Source organism: Pleurodeles waltl, chromosome 8 (assembly GCF_031143425.1).
Source record: "Pleurodeles waltl isolate 20211129_DDA chromosome 8, aPleWal1.hap1.20221129, whole genome shotgun sequence".
NCBI classification, from domain to species: Eukaryota; Metazoa; Chordata; class Amphibia; order Caudata; family Salamandridae; genus Pleurodeles; species Pleurodeles waltl.
The window spans coordinates 318,474,427-318,493,492 of NC_090447.1; the positions used below are offsets into that span (position 1 = coordinate 318,474,427).

General features: G+C 46.5%; 1 protein-coding gene across 1 annotated transcript in view; it reads left to right on the plus strand.

The window, feature by feature from the left end:
- The first annotated feature begins 4,352 nt into the window (after positions 1-4,352).
- The window catches only part of ATP1B1 (ATPase Na+/K+ transporting subunit beta 1), a 55,468-nt gene continuing 40,754 nt past the window's right edge, over positions 4,353-19,066 (plus strand). The window contains exons 1-2 of the mRNA XM_069204168.1: positions 4,353-5,764; positions 13,351-13,479. Coding sequence (XP_069060269.1) covers positions 5,665-5,764; positions 13,351-13,479 — 229 coding nt within the window. The 5' untranslated portion in view covers positions 4,353-5,664. The remainder of the gene's footprint in view (positions 5,765-13,350; positions 13,480-19,066) is intronic.

The following is a 19,066-nucleotide window of genomic DNA, read 5'->3' on the forward strand; positions in this document are numbered from 1 at the left end:
ATGTTAGTTAAGGATCCTCACTAATGAAATTATAACAGGGACTAATGATTGATGAATTTCTCTGCTAAACTTTATGTATATAATTACATTGACACAGTTGACTTTGCTATTGATTTGCACCATAACCTTATAATGTGTTGTTGTTTAAGCTTTGATTAGATTATAATTCTTCCGCTGCTTTGGACAACCAGTATTGTTTCTGTATGTGTTTTATTTGATTTTTAGATTAATCTACATGACTTCAGCATTGTAAATATAGGGAAATAAATATTCCAACTTTCACTAAAAGGTGTGGTTATTCATGACTGAAAGGTGTGTGACAATTACTGACTCCATTGATTATTGATGTTATTGATTGATGTTGATTATTGTGTATTGATTATTGATTATGTACTGGAGCTATGGTAAGAATATCTTAATTGCGAGTCAAAAAGTGCATCAACCTATTTGCATCCCCTTGTAAGTTTACTTATTAAGGTCAGACGCGCTAACAAATGCACCAACAAAATCCCGACAACAGGAGCACAATGAATATTGTAGGATCACATCAGGGACTATAAGAGCGCAGACGTCACCAGACCAGCATTGAGTGCATGAATACACCAGAGACAGTTGGAGCACAGTAAGGACCGCAGGCAGGCATACAGCAGAACTGCAGGAGAACAGCAAGTGTGGAAGAGCACATAAGATACTCCAAGAGCAGAGCACAGACTGCGGGCGCACAGGAAAGACTACAGGAACAAACACAATACTGGTGGAGCATGAGAGGGACTACAGACGCACAGCACCACAGAAGGCATGTGCAACTGCAGTTAGCTGCCTGCGGAGGGTTCAGTGCATGGCCTACCCAGAAGCCTGACCTGGGGACACGCGTGTAGAATTACTTTGAGCTCACAAAACCTATAGGGCTCTGTAAAAATTACTTGCTGATGCCATCAATTATGTAATTTAAGATATCATCAACGATGTCATCAATTATGTCATTTAAAATGTCATAAGTGACGTAATATGTGAGGTGTAAGCAGTGCATGGCAGGGCACAAGTTATAGCTAGCTCAGTAAGCTATAACTGATGAATTTCTGTCTTTTTTTTTGTTTTTGTGTTATTTCAACATCTAACTAGATTTTCACTTTCACCTTTGTTTATTCAGTGAATTTCTACAGTGTTTAATGCAAGCTAAGATCTTATTGCCATAACTTATTATATCTTATGCCATTTTAACCTTTGTTTTTATTTAGATAGATAGACAGACAGACAGACAGACAGACAGACAGACAGACAGACAGACAGACAGACAGATAGATAGATAGATAGATAGATAGATAGATAGATAGATAGATAGATAGATAGATAGATAGATAGATAGATAGATGTGTTTCTCTATCAAAATGTTACTATTGGGTATTGCCTAATGGGTAGGCTGGGTAAAAACATATAGAAAGCGGATGCTTACTTATTCTGACGCCACTATAACTATTTTAGCCCCTTCAAAAATTACTAAAAACCCATATCTCCCCTCACAGTTTTCGGCCACTAATTTAATACCTGCATTAACCTTGTGGTGACACTGTAACTGGTTACTTGGAAGTTAAATGACAGACCGCTGTTGATGTTAGAAGCACAAGTTCTCTCTACAGGTCAGAATGGATGAGAGAGAGATTTGAGATCTCAAGGAAAATGTGCCCTTTTTAAAGCTTTCTACTGATTTCTATGGGAAGAGACCCCTGGTTTTGTTAATTTACAGCAGTGATCTCTGTAGGCAATCCCTTTCAATTTTACATCTTTGATTCCATCAAGATGGGGTTTATGCATGCCACATTTTTGTTATAAATACAGAATTATGGTGCTTTAGTTGTTCATTAAATCTGTGTGGTGGCGCTCACAGGCTGCTCTTGGTGTTGGGAGTAGATGTCTGCCTCAGCATACCAGACTTTTTTTCCATGCTGGTGGCGAAAGAATTGTGTAGTTATATAATATAATAGATACAATTAGGTCCTACTTAAAATTTAAAATGCACTTATTTGCTAATACCCTTAGAGTTGTTTGACAAATGCCCACGGAATGTTAGCAGTCCCTATAATCATGTCCTAACTTTACAGACAAAAACACTGATGAATTTATTAACAATTGATGTAAAACACATTAAGGTACTCCAAGTCAGTGATTTAGGTCCTGTTTATACGTCACGTTTTATTTACTCTTCCATACCCTAAGAGTGTTTGTTACTTATTGGATGTTGTGATTCTGTATTTTTTTGGTGCAGCTTGTTACTATTTAAAAAGTGCATACTTTTAACTGAGTCTCATCCAATGAGCTATGATTGACAAATTCTGGAGTTGAGGCTGAAGGCAGAGTGGATTTCTCACAGTGGCTTTCACTGGGTCAAAAAGGAGTTCCGAATACATGGGCATCCAATCCTTGGCTTCGCTGCAGAGCGTACAGAGCAATGGTCATGTATGCCAATTACAAGTGTGACGATGCTCAAATGTGTGTGAAGATTAACAGTGGTCTATGTATTGATAAGCAGAACAAAATGGATTGCTTACAGGTGGGTGGGTGCATTGAGTGTTTGCGGGTGGTGAAGTGAAGGAGGTGTGAAGACATGCGTACAGTAAAGGGTCAAAAGACGATGCTGAAAAGGAAACAAACAAAGTGTGCGCCATGCAGGTGGAAGATTTAAAAAGATGTAAAAAGAAAAGGGCTCACCTAACATACTAAAGAGGAATATGGTGTGATGGATGGCACAACGGGTGCTGCAATCCCACTAGTGACATTTGACGTCCAGGCCCTGGGTATATATTGGATCATACACTAGGACTTACCAGCAAATTGAAAATGCCAATTATGAATATGCCAAGTAGACCGCGTTCAAAAGGGGCACACAGGCACTCTACTACTGTTTAGCATCAATAAAGTTCACAGGATTCCAAAGTCAGCAAAAATATAGGGTCCAGAAAAAGGTGAAAACAAGGGGTGACCATGCAGAAAAGGTGACTCTCCTTCAGACAGCTAGGAGCTCAGTGACAAAACAAAGCCAATTTTTTCTGTGATCTGTTTAGGAGGAGGTTTGTAGGACAATCTAAGATTTCTCAAGCAGCACCGGTAACCAAGGTCAGCTTTTCCAAAAGGCTGTGGTGGTCCACATTATCAAAGCAGCGGGATGAAGGCTAAGCAGAGTCAAGATCCAGGCCCTGCTTAGCCATCATCTGTCCTTGAGAGGGCTTCCTCCGATAAGTCCAGTAAGGCAGCTTCAGTGCCAGGCCTGTAACCAGACCCTAGATTATATCTAGATGGTATTTGAACAGACTGGCAATAATGTTGAAGAAGGCTGGCGTTCACCAGGGAGAAGTTACTAGACCAAAAATTGGCCACAGTCGACCTGTCCAAGGCTAGCACAGCAGCTGGGGCCCTGCATTTAGGCAAGAAGAGTGTTGGACTCTGCGTCATCGGTTTTATTAAATATATTGCCAACAGCCTCACATGAAGGTGGAAACTACTGAAAGCCCTAATTTATCAACATGAGAGAGAGACTGAAAGGAAGAGGCTGTCTGTCAGTCTCAGGGGGGAGTTTTGAAATTTAAGGGCATTGCTCTAGAAAGAGCAACCGAGGCATGACATCTGGCTATGGATTTGTTTGTCCTTGAGAGTCCTGCGGTGTCCGGAGACCCTGGCTCGGTGCGGCGACGGTGCCGCCGGCTGCAGTCGGACGGCGCTGGCTGTACTGGGCTGAATCCAGTTCCCCTCAGTAGCCGTGTGATGGAGCCCTGGGGGCGGGAGTACCGGTGCCATGGCAGGAAATATAATTTGTTTAAAAAAATCTCTAGATGAGGGCAGGTCGCCAGAGACCTTTCATTTACAGCTTTACGTTTGCTCCCGGGGAGGAACGAGCCCCGCGAGAGAAAATGCTTCACGGGTTCCTGAAGGACAAACTGGGAAAGGGCACCGTGGCGGCCATCGAAGGGGCGCCACAACTTTGCTGCCTCCACCTGCTCAAGGCACTTTGCCATTTTATAGAACCTGGCATCTGTGATCGCCTCCTCCTGTTTCACCTTCTCATGCCAGGAACAAGAAACGTTGATTGTACTGAGGGGGTGGCACTGCCGCCCCTCCCTGTGTCTTTCAAAATCTTTGTGTGGGAGTCATTACCGGCAGGCGCTGCATTTCTCTAACAAACCCTGGCGCCGCTGCTGCAAGCCGGGCACTGCAGCTGGCACCCTCCCGTGGGCTGATTTCATACGTTCTCGGCTTGACGTTGGCAGTATTGCGATATCTTGGCCACCATCAGTAAACCACACACACATGTCGTTTCACTCCCTACGATTTCCATGTCCCGCCCATGCCCAAGGACGCACATTGCGCCCGCAGACGCCGGTCAGGTGGCGGCGGGAACACGATGTGCTCGCAGGAAGCCTCCCTGGGCAGGCTGGCATCCTCTGCGCACCGCCACCTACCCCGCCCGCGGGATGCGGACACGCACATCTCCCAACCAACGGGTGCCTCGGGGGAGGAAGGTGTTGTGTATACGCACCCTCCCCCCCCCCCCCGGGGTATTCGTCTTCAGAAAGGAGGGCAGTAACGCCACTCCGCGCGGATACACTGGGGAGGCGGGAGCTGTGACCTTTTTACCCCAACGCAGGAGGATGAAAAAACGCACAGAGGGATGCTGCGGGGAAGTGGGAGGCGAGGGGACCGGGCACTGACGGCACGGGGGAGGCTGGGAGCACCAGGCGCAGTCACCTTGGACGAGCTGCTGCTCAGACGCCGTGGCCTGAGTTCGCACCTGCTGGTACCGTGTACCGACCAGCCAAGTGCTCTGCGTGCCCCAAAATACAGCCAATCCGCCAGGGCTGGCACGATGTAGACAACCGAACGAATGCTGCACATTATTAAAAAAAAAAACAGAGCCCTCGGGGACGCGGTGGAACAGGAGTAGAAAGGGCTTTCTCGTCACAAAATCCCTCGGGGCTGCCTGCTGTCTCCGCCCCCATCCCGCTTATAACGCAGTTTCGCTTCGGGCAAGCTTCAGTGAAGGTGCGCATTGTGCTAGCCAGGCGCCAGGAGAGGGGACCATACACCATCTTTCAGACAATGTTTGTGTTCACTTTGGCGGCAGGGCTGTCATGACTGACAGGAAGAAACCCTGTATCTTTCCACCGCACGTGACAGGGCAGGTTGTGTGCCCGTTTCTCTAGCAGGGGTTGGTCGGTGCATGCAGGGAGGAAGGAGGCAGCACGGTGTGTGTCGCGGAGAGGGGGAGGCCGGGGGAAGCAGCTACTGCAGACTTGAGTCACCGCCACCAGCAGCGGCCCTCCTTTGCCTTTTACCGGTATCTCCAGGCCCGCCCCCTAGCGCCTCCTCCCATGCCCGCTCATTGGTGTAGCGCCTACCGGTGGGCGAGGCCCGGCGCCGGCACTGCCTGAATAAAGGCTGAAGGGGGGTCGGCTGCGGGGATCTCGCCGGTTCCCTCTTCGCTGCTGCTGTGCCAGTAGCGCCCCTGTGTCCCCCACCTCCCCCACAAACGCCGGCCAGACCCCCCCCTCCCCACCCCCCAAACATATTTGTGTGAAATTTAAAAAAGGGGGCGTTACAAGAGCGGGCCGGATATATCGCGCGCGTAGGCAGCATCAGCAGGGAAGCCGGGAGCCGTCGCACAAGGACACCAACATGGCTAAGGGGAAGTCAAAAGAGGGCGAGGGCGACTGGAAGAAATTCATCTGGAATTCGGAGAAGAAGGAGTTTCTGGGCAGGACCGGGGGCAGTTGGTGTAAGTATCTGGTACTGTTTGGGTACGAGTGTAAAGTGGTGAAACGTCCGGAAGTGTTTTTTTTAATCAAAAAGAGAAGTGGCAGTGTTTGAAAGAAAGGGGAGGATGGAAAGCTGCCAGGCCCCGGGGATGCCAGGCGCTGCGCGCCGCAGTCCTGCTGTTCGGCCTCTCTCTGGAGATGTTGTTTTTTTCCTCAGAGCAGTAGTTTTTGCTCGGCTGGAGGACTGCCGGCCGCAGTGAAGGTCACGGCGAAGGACACGGATACAGAAGCCTCCGATCCACGCAAACCCTTGGCGCTCCATCGGTCCGTCTCGTCCCGTTTTCTCTGTCTAAGTCACTGGAACCTGCCCTTACATTCAGAGTCCCCGGGCTCACGGTCGTGATACCCAGCACCCTTCTGGTTTGTACCAGAGCGCTGTCTCTAGTCTGGGATTGACGAATTTCAGAAAATAATGGGTTAAACAATGCATCAGAGCCCAAGGTTAGTCAAGGTGATAGCAGTCTCCCAAGGGCACAGAAGGCCCCAGGAACAGCGCGCTGCGGCAGCCACCACGGGCCTCCTGCAGGTGAAAGCACACATTGTAGGCGCCTTTACTGGGGATGACAGCGGCTTGCAATGCAGACCTTCGGATGCTGAGAAGCTGGAAATACTCTGTTCCTTCAAGGCCCGTAGCCTAGCAACTGACTGTAACTTGAGCGAGGACTCTCTGTGCTGCGGAACAGGCACTTCATGCAAATCCGGGCCTCCTCCACCCCACCTGCATCCAGCACCAAGCCTCCAATGACAGTTCAGAGGCACCTGACACCGAGTGACTGAGATGCCAGAATGTTGCTTCCGAGAGCACCATTCTGCCCATAGCCTTAGGATGCTGAATATTTCTTCGAGAAGATCCTTCAGCGCGCCCTATGTGCTTCCAGATAAAAAAAACGAGGATGTTCTTTTCAACCTCGGGACCCCTTCTGCGTAAACCCTTCATGTGGGGAGGGGGGCACTGATACAGTAACCCCCCCCCCTTGCCCCTCTACATAATGAGTTATGAGAACTGCTGGTTGCCCTTGTGTGGAAAGCTAAGGTCTGTAGGCCGCAATGCCATATTTACCATGTGATTGGGTCTATTGGGAAGGGCTCTCAGCAAACTAAGTGACGTTGGAAAGAGAGGTACCATGGTCACAAGGGTCAAACTGGGTAACTACAGAAAAACGGGTCATTTCGACGAGGGGTTGGATGAACGTCGAACTAGGCCCGTTTATACAAACGATTTACCTTCAGGCAGTAGGCTTGGTTGTTACGGCTACTCCACACTCGTACCATTATGTTTTGCATAACCCGTATAGCGCACATACTGCAAACCGGTCTGCTTCTAAGCTCAGCTGCCACGCTCTCTCCATGGTCTCCTTACCAGACGGAATATGCACGCTTTGGTATCGAAAGGGTTTGTGGTGCACGCGAGCTTGCTCTTTATGTTGTGAGCATTGTATAGTGCATGTTGAATGGCCCCACAGCGCTTCCTTGCACACATCGGTTTTCTTGGCTGGTTTAAGCTTCTGTGACAATAACTGAATGAGTGGGATCGGTGCACTCACCTGTGTGGCGGGTGTTACGGGTCACGATTTCAGAAATGGGCAGTGCTTTAAATGGACCGGTACTCCCCGGTACTGAGTACCGGCACTTTTTTATTTTGAGAGAGAGAGAGTGCCGGCATATCTCAAGAAAAACGTAATACTTTTAATTGGAGAGTACCGTTACTTCTGAGAAACAAGCAGGTACTCTATTACAGAGTACCTGCACTTCTATTTTTCCATTTAAAGCACTGGAAATGGGGCAATTATGTATTATCTTCTGTTGAGTTGCACGTTAATGTGTCGTGGTTGCCAAGTAACGTGCCCACACCATCCGTCCATGGAAGGGGCACCCCTAAGTTTTAGGTGGGCGCTTGACGCATACACACTGCACTCGGTCATCCTAGATTTACCTTTGTTGTGTACAACTGAATTGAGGGAAATATTTCTGGATATAGTATGTTTTATTACGACGGTGTCAGAAAAAATGTCAAGTGGAAAAAAATGGTGTTGATGGATATTCTGTATACATTTTACGTGACGTCTAATTGTATTGATAGTCAGCTTTTTTTTATTTATTTTTTAAATGCGAGGGGTGACTTGATCATGTCATTTTGGACACCAGAGTAATTCCATTTTAATGCTTTAGCCGTGTGTGTTCAATTCAAGATGTAAAGGCCTCTGTCCACGTTGTCCTGACACTGGATAAATCTCACTCTTGACACCGACTGCTTGCAAACCTTGGAATATACTCCTTATCGAGAGACTGTGCCCCCAGTTATGAGTATCTGCAGGATTTTATGACTGAGAAATTGCCTGCTATGGGAGTGTTGTTCAGCCCTGCAGCCTGCCTCTGCTCCCCGAGAGGCTTATCTGGGGGACAGGAGCCGGCCTAGTGTACCAAAGGGCACTTTGCTTCAAAGAAATGCTTGTTGTGAAAGCTAACTGCTCCATTTTAGTTACTCGGATTTGCAGATATGCCCCACCCTTAAGCATGAAAACAAATGTGGCCTTATCTGTCTGGTCGGTGTCACAGTACAACAGGTGTAGCCGTGCAAGGAACCCTGCCAGCTGATGTGCACGTGACGCAGTGCTTTAGTCCGCACAGATAAGGTACAGCTGCAGTTGTAAAGGAGACATACCAAGCTAGCATGGGCATCTATTGTTCAACCAGCTCTTCAGAAGAAAGCGTTTACTTTTGTTCAAACTAGATATAATGTGTCACTAGTGCATTCCTGCCCTACTATGCCTTTCCAAACACACTCTCGTCCCTGAAGGAGGCCGTGACCTTGGATGAACTAAGGTCATGGAATTGCAAGGCAGAGATCAGTCACTTGCATAGTCAGTTTGGCATTGTTTGTTTTGTGCACTGCAATAGAAAACCCCTTTTATGTCCACTTTCTACCTCCTCCCGAATTTTTCTTAAGCCCCTCTCAACCCCATATCAATAACCACCTGAGCACATTCCTTAATGGGAAAATTGCACCAGACATTCACTTCTTGAGAAATGCCGTTTGAACAGTACATTTCTTTACGGGATCTCATGATTATGTTATAGCACACATACTTTACAAGGAGTGCTCTAAATTGAAAATTGGAGAAGCTGCAACCTTCCCATTGAAATTCAGTTTTTATGCTTGTGAATTAAATTACATTTTTCATAATTTTTTTTTTGTTCGACGAATGGTTGTGTGTTTTTTTTTTTTTTTTTTTTTTTTTTTTTCAGTGTAGTTGTAGTGACTCGGGGGACCGCAGATTCCAATAATGATTCCGTGGGGGTCCGCGGGTTCTAGTAATGATCAAATGCCACAGTATCTAAATGGTTAAGAACCACTGGAAGGATTAATGCACGCCAGAGTATGCTCGACGCTCCGCTCTATCCAAATCCGTTTTGACTGGTGAAATTCCTTGTGCAAACACGTGCCACACCAGACCAAAAGCAAATACCACAATCTTCCAACTACACCCCTACACGTTTTTAGCATGCTGCCCACCTAGATAAGCGCACCAGTGACCCGCACCGGAACAGTAAGCGCTCTATAGATGCAATATAATGCACATTGTTTGCAATTCGCACCCCCTCCCCCTCACTCGTGACTCCGTGACCCTCCGAGGTCAGCAATCATGTGAGGCGCTCTCAGAGATGGTGTGACGCCCACTGCTTCCTGCTGTTTGAGCTCCGAGGCCTGGTGCCACCCTGTCCTACGCCTCAGCTGTCTGGGGGTGCCTCCTTACATGTGTGCACGTGTACTTCTGCTGCCCGAAAGCTGCTGACTGCCCCCTTTTTCACACACCACGGAAGCCCGTGCCCGCTGGCGGGGCTGAAGTTCAGGCTCGCTCGGAGGAGCGGAAGGCCGCAGATAACTGGCGACCTTTTGTTTGGCTGATTGCGACACCTCCTTTGCATCTCCAGAGCTGGCTGTGGAAAAGTATTTTTCCAGCTCACGCTGACGCACTGCCTGGTTACAACCATTAACTCCTTCAGTCCCGCTAGCCGCCGGCTGGTTTTCTATTGAAATGTGACCTGTTAGCACCCAATGTCGACTGTAAGCACTTTGTTAAATATTCATGCCATGTTGACGGTGTGTGAACGCCGAGGCACACGAAGAATCGGGAATGCAGATACATATTTTACCGAATTTATTAGCTTTATTTTCATTACCCAGTAAAAGAGACGGATTTCTTTATTGTGCACAGCAACATTTCTTCTGTGGCACCTGTTTCTTAGCGCTGCTGCAGTTAAAATGTTTCACGTGCTGCGAAGCCCAGTTCAGAGCTTGTTATGGAAACAAGAGTAAAACCAGCGTAGGCTTCGGCTGTAAGGGGCGGGGCTAACTGAATTAAAATGTTACTGAGGGGTCAATACTTCATGCTTCAAGCTTATTGGGCGTACGCAGAGTCGGACTGGCCTATAGGGAAATCAGGCTGTGACCGAAGTGGTGGCCTGACAGATCAGGGTATAGGCTATTTTTTGTTTGAATGTTTTTGGGCCTTTTTTCTGGACCGGTGGATTCGTTTTAACTGTTGATTTCCCTGATCTGATCACAAACATTGTCTGCATCAAACATAAATGCATGAAGTCTCCCATACCTTTCAGACCACCCATACCGATTGTCTTTCCGGGTTTAAAACTGCCCTGGTTTGCAAATGGGGGGGGCATTTATTTTTTTAGCAATGTGCTTCGCTAATGAGGGCTACTTTTAACTAGGTGCCCGGGCCTAATTTCTGTCCCAGGCCGACCCTGGGCTTAACGTGATAACCTGAGCAGAGGGTGTTAAAAACTTGCAGGGAGATACAGTTTTAATAGATAAACGAGGATATAGACATTTTAAAATAGGCTCTGCTTTGACAGTCAAGTGTCCTAGTAGAGGCTTAGCGAAAAGATGATGGTACATGTGATATTGCTTTTCCGCAAATAGCCTATCGAGGGCAATAGTACCACTTTCTAAAACACGTTCCGTGTCACAGCAGCAACTCCATAGGTGAAGTTTTCAGGTTTCTGCCTTTCATGCAGAAAGTCTCTCAGGCCCATCAGCAGAAGGCGGCCATGCTTAGAGATGGAGCACAAGCAAAGCGATTGGCCTACACTGCAGCTGTGCTGTATACATGGAGCTTGCCTCTCAGTGAGCCTAGAAAGATCTGAGACTGTGGCATTGACCATCACCACCAAAGAGGTTTGCCTGAAACTGCAGACAGAATACGTTATGCTATGCGCATTCACATGACCCATTCGCCCATTGGTATGGCCTTACAGCGAGATTAAATGAGTCCCTTGGCATGCCTCGCTGAGCAGCTAGTTTGTGACTGTTTTTCATTGCTTTTCTGAAGAATGGTGGACCCCTAGCAGTGCTAGTGCAACGTGGGATCCAATTGTTGTATCTGCAACCCGAGAAGACAGTGGTTAGCTGTCACTGCTGTATATGTTGCTCCTGGACATTTTCAGGTTGCTTTCTGGTGCACCAGGGGTAGACACTGCAGTGGCGTATGAAAGTCTTTTAAATCCCACATTTTTTGCTGGGTCTTTTGAACGCTTCAAATAAACCTAATGTGATTTCTGGGTTTATTCGGGAGGTTACAGGCATTTCTCTTCTTTAATGTTCTTGGGTTTAGTAATGGTGGGAAATTACTTCCAGTGTTTTTCACACCAGAAATTTTCAGTTTCAGACCCAAGAGAGGTTTCTTGTTCATCAGATCGACTCAAGGTCACAGGCAGAGACCGTGCCCTTGCAGGAATGTGCCGACCCGCAATGGATTACCAGTCACCGAGCCTCGTCCTGAGTTTGACTTTATGTGATATGAGCTGTAGCCGCTCCTTAAGGCGTTTGCTCCTCCTTTCCAAGGTGACACAAAGGATGAGTCTGCAGAATGGCTTCCACAGATCAGCAGTACTCGAGCGTGCATGTATGCCTTTCTATGCCCATATAAGAAAAAAGAACCAGCACATTCTTCTGGAGACAGTGCAACCCCTGCACAATTGCACCAGTGCACTTTCCTTAATGTAAGGGCCAAATGCTGACCTGTGATACTGACTGAATACATCATGGGCTAGGTAGGACAGCAGCGTGATGAGGTGGAAAGTGGTGACCTGAAGAATTATAGGAAGCAGAGGAACACAGGTTGGGTCTTGACTGCAGCACTGTATGAACAAGTCAATAATAAGATGGCTTCCAGACCCAGTCTCTGGCTGGAAGCCGTTGCGAACAAGCAGAGGGCGGCAGTACATGGGGTCTAGCCCAGCCATGTATGCCTGATAATGAATGCAGAAGTGCTGGAACAAGAGTAAACATCACAATGTAGCAAATGTGTGAAGCGTGGATTCTTGAAGTCCAATAACAGTCACTTGTAGCAAGTTGGGGCGAGAGGATTAACAAGAGACGGCTGTGTCTGGAAACAGTGCCATGAAAAGACATAATCAAGTGGTGTATAGGCCAGAGCAAGTCTTTGAATATTGTGCTCTAGTGAGATACTTGCAGTATGATGTTAAAACGGGCACAGAAGTTGTCTAGGTGCTAACAATCCTTATAATTAAGGTTCTTTTTTTTTTTTTTAGATTTTCCTTGGGACACGTTTCCACATAGTTCCCAATTCCACATTGAAAGCTGTACCCAACTTCCTGCTTTCCCTAGGCTACCTCATAAACTTTGCCAAACACCGTACCACACCTTTACCCCTCCCTGCCCCTATACATTGTCATTTTACAGGCTTGGCACAATACTGCCACTAGTTCAGCACTATTTAAAAAAAAAAAAAACCTACAATACATAACAATTTACTGAAGTAGGCATTTATGAGATCCTTAGTAACTCCCATACAATAGTCGGCTATATTTACTCCTACTTTTTTATAAACTCCAACCACATCTGTGGTTGCAGTCTCTTTACACCTGGCCAATGGCAAAATACACTCCCATTAAACCACAGCAGAGCGTTGGCACTTATGTAGTGCTAATAAAATTATATTAGAAACACCCATATGTAGCCAGTGAAGTGACCCATCATCTCACATAACACAAATAAGCAACCCTTTGACACAGGTCCCTCTTGCTGCCAGCCAGTGAGCACTGCCTTATTCAACAACTAGGCTGCCATTTTATAGAAGTCCATGGTGTGTCTGTGTAATGTATTTGTTAGTTTCAAGCAATATATGAGAATCATCTTGCAAATTAGGTCGTGGGGCAGAAGTAAACCACATTAAACAAAAAAAGTAGAACTTGTTGTTAGAAACCTGAATGTACTTAAACACAAAATAGAGGGTTGTAACGCTAAAAATGGGCTACAAAGAGAATTGTTAGAACAAAAACCCATAAACTCTGTCGTTTATTGTGTGTTTCTGAGCTCTGGAAACTTTCTTTGGCTACCTTTCATGCCTCCCACCACCTTGCTATTTTTTTTAGCAACCACACACACAGTCAAAAGTGAATCGTATGCCACTTTCTAATTTCAAGTCGGTGGGCAGTGGGGCAATTTGTGATGCATAAGGATGCTATGGACCTTTTTGAATTGCCTTTTTCGTATTTCTATCCGCAGTTAAGATCTTTCTGTTCTACCTAATCTTCTATGGGTGCTTGGCGGGCATCTTTATTGGGACCATTCAAGTGATGCTGCTGACCATCAGTAAATATGAGCCCAAATACCAGGACCGCGTAGCACCACCAGGTACTTATGCTATTCATTAAATGTAGATGTAAATTAATAGTTGATTTGGTTATGTAACAGATTAATGATAGTGTCTTTGATTATGGGGTTCTCTGGGTCCCAATGTCCCCAGAGGTTAGTGTGTAAAGGATCAGGGGGGCTTGAGTGGGTGTTGGACTGGGCAAAATCAAGATGGCACCCACATCCTCACCAAGATATTTTTGCATGTATTTTATGTTTTTATCTTTGAGCCTGTGCCTTATCCTGTAGGGGTGGAGTAAAGCCATGTTTCAGTGTGGCTCCGCTTATTATCCAGATAGGTCCGAGGCTCCTATACATGAGGTAATTGTAATTTAAAATCTTAGATGCAGCAAACCGTTTTTTCCTCTTATCAATTTTACGTACTGCACTGTAGTAAGAAATGTTCTAATGTGCGTTGAATGGAATAATAACATTCTTAGGCCACATTTATTTTCACTGGCATGTATATAAATTAATAAAAAACAAACAGGAGATTGGGGGTCTGTACTCCCAATTCTAAAAGCTGTTAAATTATTAAATGAATACATAATAATACAGTACAGGTAAGTATATAACTATGGTATTTGTGTGTGTATGTGTGTGTGTATATATATATATATATATATATATATATATATATATATATATTCACTTACAAAAACAAACGTTACAGGGACTTTATAGTTAGGCTCCCATTTTAAACACACAACACCATACAAATTCAATAGCTGTTGTTAGTTACTTGAGATAACTATAACTAGTGCCCTAAGGTAACTAAAATTTGCTCCCCCACCATGCACAGTTTTTTTTCGTCACAAACTACTGCAGATATTACTTTGATATTATCAATGATGTTATCAAAGAGTCGTAATTTGTGGGGTAATGTGCAGTGCATGGCGTGGGCGCAAGTTATAGTTACTTGAGATTGTATGGTTTTGTACGTTTAAAATAAGAGCCTAACTATAACTTCCCTGAAACCTTTTTTTTTTTTCTTTCTTTTTTTTCTTCTTCAGTGATTTTTTTTTTTTTAACGTAAAGTAATTTTCATCACTATACGTTAATCCAACAACCGCAGCGCACAACCTCTGGCAACATGGGATGGCCACAGGGGCTGGCCTGTTGCCAACCCCCATTACCACCCACCCCCCACACTGCACACAGCCTTGGGGGCTGTGCACAGCAGGGGTTGTCTGCAGGGCCTGCGACCAACCCCTATAACAACCCAACTCTGCATGTTCCCCCCCCCCCCCTATCCTCTTTCCCCCCCGCTCTCCTCAGGCTATTGGCCTCAGGTCCCAGAGTAAATATAATTTTTTTTGGGGGGGTAGTGGTTAGGCAGACAGAGGAACCCTCCACTCCAATGAAGGGAGATCAGTTTGACTTCAAAACTGCCGCCAAGTCATAGCAAATAGCTATGTCCTGGGGATGGGGGGAGGAAGGGAACCCCGGGACATACCAGGAGCCAGCCCTGGTGTGATTTCCCCAGGGCCATCAGTGGCTCCATTACGGGGGCTGCGCCCCCTGCAACATATAATAGCCCCGTGGAGGTGGTGGTCCCCGGGGGAATTGGGGTGGGGGGGCAGGCTTGAGTTTATTATTATTATTATAAGTGCTTTTTTGCCATGGGGGTGGGAGGGGGCTTCTGGGACCCCACCACAGAGCTAAGGGGTGAGGATGTCCGTACCCAGCCTCCATATCAATGTTTTTTTTTTTTTTTTTTACATTTTTGTTTTGGGGCTTGGCTGAAGCCAAGTCCCAACATGGATGCCAACACTTCCTTGTTGAAGCTTTGGTAGCCAATCGGCTCTCTGCACGAGATCAGGAGGGGTCGCAAAATGCTTCGCATTTTCTTCGTTTTGGTTAAATGCTTTTTTTTTTTTAGACCAATGCATCAGAGACAATGCCATAATATAAGCTATATATGTGTAATATGTTTATCATTTTTGACAGATAGACTCTTGCAATCATTAGGGGAGCAGTAGTTGTCTAGGTAGGCTGAGCACGACACTCCTCTCCTGCTTCCTCAAGCTGTAGCCTTGTTTTGCTTCCACTGAACTAATTGGACCAACACACCTGAAAACAATGATTTCTAGATGAAAGGTTTAGGACCGGAGGTATTGAAAATTACCTGGAGTGATGCATTACCCCCAAGCCAAGAGTCCTCCGATTGTGGTGGTTCCCATTCCCCTGCTTCGCTGCAGTTGCTAGTATTACTGTAGATGTACAATGTGACATGGCTTAATTTGCTCTTGGCTTGGGGGTAATGCATCACTCCAGGTCATTTTCAATGCCTCCGGTCCTAAACCTTTCATCTAGAAATCATTGGTTCGATGGCATATGTTGCTGCAGATACACATGTTTGGCACAGTCCGCTGCCTGGTGTTGGGCTCGGAGTATTACAAGTTGTTTTTCTTCGAAGAAGTCTTTTTGGTCACGGGACCGAAGGACTCCTCCCTCTTTGGCTCCATTGCGCATGGGCGTCGACTCCATCTTAGATTGTTTTTTTCCGCTGTCGGGTTCGGACGTATTCCTTTTCGCTCCGTGTTTCGGTTCGGAAAGTTAGTCAGAATCTCGGAAGAAAGCGTCGGTATTGTTCCGTTCGGTATCGGGATAGTTAGGTACATCGACACCGATCATCGGAAGACTTTGGGGCAGTTTCGATCCCCCATCGGGGCCTGGTCGGCCCGACCGCGTGCGACATCGAAGCCGATGGAACGGACCCCATTTCGTTTCTGCCCAAAATGTCACAGTAAGTATCCTTATACAGATCAGCACTTGGTCTGTAACTTGTGCTTGTCCCCCGAGCACAAGGAGGATACCTGTGAAGCCTGTCGAGCCTTCCGGTCCAGAAAAACACTCCGGGACCGAAGAGCCAGGCGTCACCAAATGGCGTCCACGTCGACAAAACAACGTTTCGACGACGAAGAGGAAACATTCTCGGTTCCGGAATCAGAATCCGGAGACTCCGACGTCGAACAACAGCAACAAACTGTGAGTAAGACGTCGAAAAGTAAATCCATCGACAAACCGAAAGCCCAGGGGACGCCACTGCCAACAGGCCATGGCTCGACCCATAAATCAGGCGACCCGTCGAAGGGGCCGAAAAAGGGCACGCCCATAGCGAAGACACCCGACTCCGGTCGAGGGACCGCCATGGAGCAACCTCGGAGCCGAGAAAGCGGCTCCGAGAGACAAAAACAAGATACCGGCACCGAAAAACATCGGCACCGAGAATCCATGCCGAAAGGAACAAAAATTCTGTCGGTGCCGAAACCGAAAAAAGATTCTCTCTCGGCGCCGAAAAATACCACACCTTCATCCTACTCAGAGGAACAAGGACTAAGTGGCCAAATGCACAAATTTGGACAAGAGCTCCAAAGTGTAGAATCGGACTACACACAAAAGAGACTGTGCATCCAGCAAGATACAGGGAAGATATCAACCCTTCCCCCAATCATGAGGAAAAGAAGGATCGGACTTCCAAAGGATGACACACAACCACAAGCCAAAGTGGTTAAAAAAGTCACGCCTCCGCCCTCTCCTCCACAGGCATCGCCGGCACAAACACCGCCACAAATGCACTCACCAGCGCAAACTACCATAAGTCATGACGATCAGGATCAAGACGCTTGGGACCTGTATGACACCCCAGTGCCGGACAATGATCCCGAGTCATACCCCACAAAGCCGTCACCGCCAGAGGACAGTACCTCATACTCGCAACTGGTGGCTAGGGCTGCAGACTTCCACAATGTCCAACTGCATTCCGATCCTATAGAGGATGATTTCTTGTTTAACACCCTCTCGGCTACACATAGCCAATATCAATGTCTCCCAATGCTACCAGGGATGTTACGGCACGCAAAACAAATTTTTGAGGAGCCCGTAAAATCAAGAGCCATCACCCCAAGGGTGGATAAGAAATACAAACCACCACCCACAGACCCAGTGTTTATTACTTCGCAGTTACCACCCGACTCTGTGGTAGTAGGGGCAGCTCGCAAAAGAGCAAATTCACATACATCTGGCGACGCCCCACCTCCGGACAAAGAAAGCCGAAAATTTGACGCGGCAGGGAAAAGAGTGGCGTCACAGGCAGCCAACCAGTGGCGCATCGCAAATTCACAAGCACTGCTGGCCAGATATGACCGCGCACACTGGGACAAGATGCAACTTCTCGTAGACCATCTTCCCCAGGAATACCAAAAAAGGGCGCAGCAAATAGTGGAAGAGGGACAAACGATCTCAAACAATCAAATCCGCTCTTCACTAGACGCAGCCGATACTGCAGCAAGAACAGTCAACACTGCTGTCACCATAAGGAGACACGCTTGGCTACGCACTTCAGGCTTCAAACCTGAAATCCAGCAGGCTGTCCTTAATATGCCCTTCAACGAGAAACAACTGTTTGGCTCGGAAGTGGATACAGCCATTGAAAAACTTAAAAAGGACACAGACACGGCCAAAGCCATGGGCGCACTCTACTCCCCGCAGAGCAGAGGCTCTTTCAGAAAAACTCCATTTAGAGGGGGGTTTCGTGGCCAACCCACAGACACCACCAGCCAACAATCAAGAACCACACCATATCAGGGTTCCTTCCAAAGGGGAGGTTTCAGGGGATATCGGGGGGGTCAATTCCCAAGGAGTAGGGGAAGATTCCAGACTCCAAAAACACCTCCACCTAAACAGTGACTTTCAAGTCACGCAACCCCTTCACTCAACACCAGTGGGGGGAAGACTAAGCCAATTCTACCAATCTTGGCAACAGATTACAACAGACAATTGGGTATTAGCAATAATCCAACATGGCTATTGCATAGAATTCCACAACTTCCCACCGAACATCCCCCCCAAAACACGCAAAATGTCACAACATCATTTAGAACTTTTAGGACTAGAAGTTCAAGCACTACTGCAAAAGGATGCAATAGAATTAGTACCAGTACAACAAAAAAACACAGGAGTTTACTCCCTGTACTTTCTAATTCCAAAAAGAGACGAAACATTGAGACCAATATTAGATCTCAGGACACTAAATACCTACATCATATCGGACCATTTTCACATGGTCACACTACAAGACATCATTCCACTGCTCAAACAGCAAGATTACATGACCACATTAGACCTAAAGGATGCGTACTTTCATATACCAATACACCCTTCTCACAGAAAGTACCTACGGTTTGTATTCAAAGGAATACATTACCAATTCAAGGTGTTGCCATTCGGAATAACAACTGCACCAAGAGTGTTCACAAAATGTCTAGCTGTAGTAGCAGCACACATCAGGAGACAACAGATACATGTGTTCCCTTACCTAGACGACTGGCTAATCAAAACCAACACAGTAAAAAAATGCGCAAACGACACCACCTTTGTCATACAAACCCTTCACAAACTGGGGTTTTCCATCAACTACACAAAATCACACCTAGAACCGTGTCAAACACAACAATATCTAGGAGCAACCATCAACACATCAAAAGGAATTGCCACTCCAAGTCCACAAAGAGTGCAGGCATTCCACAAGCTAATAAGTGCTATGTTTCCAAACCAAAAGATACAAGCAAAATTTGCGCTAAAA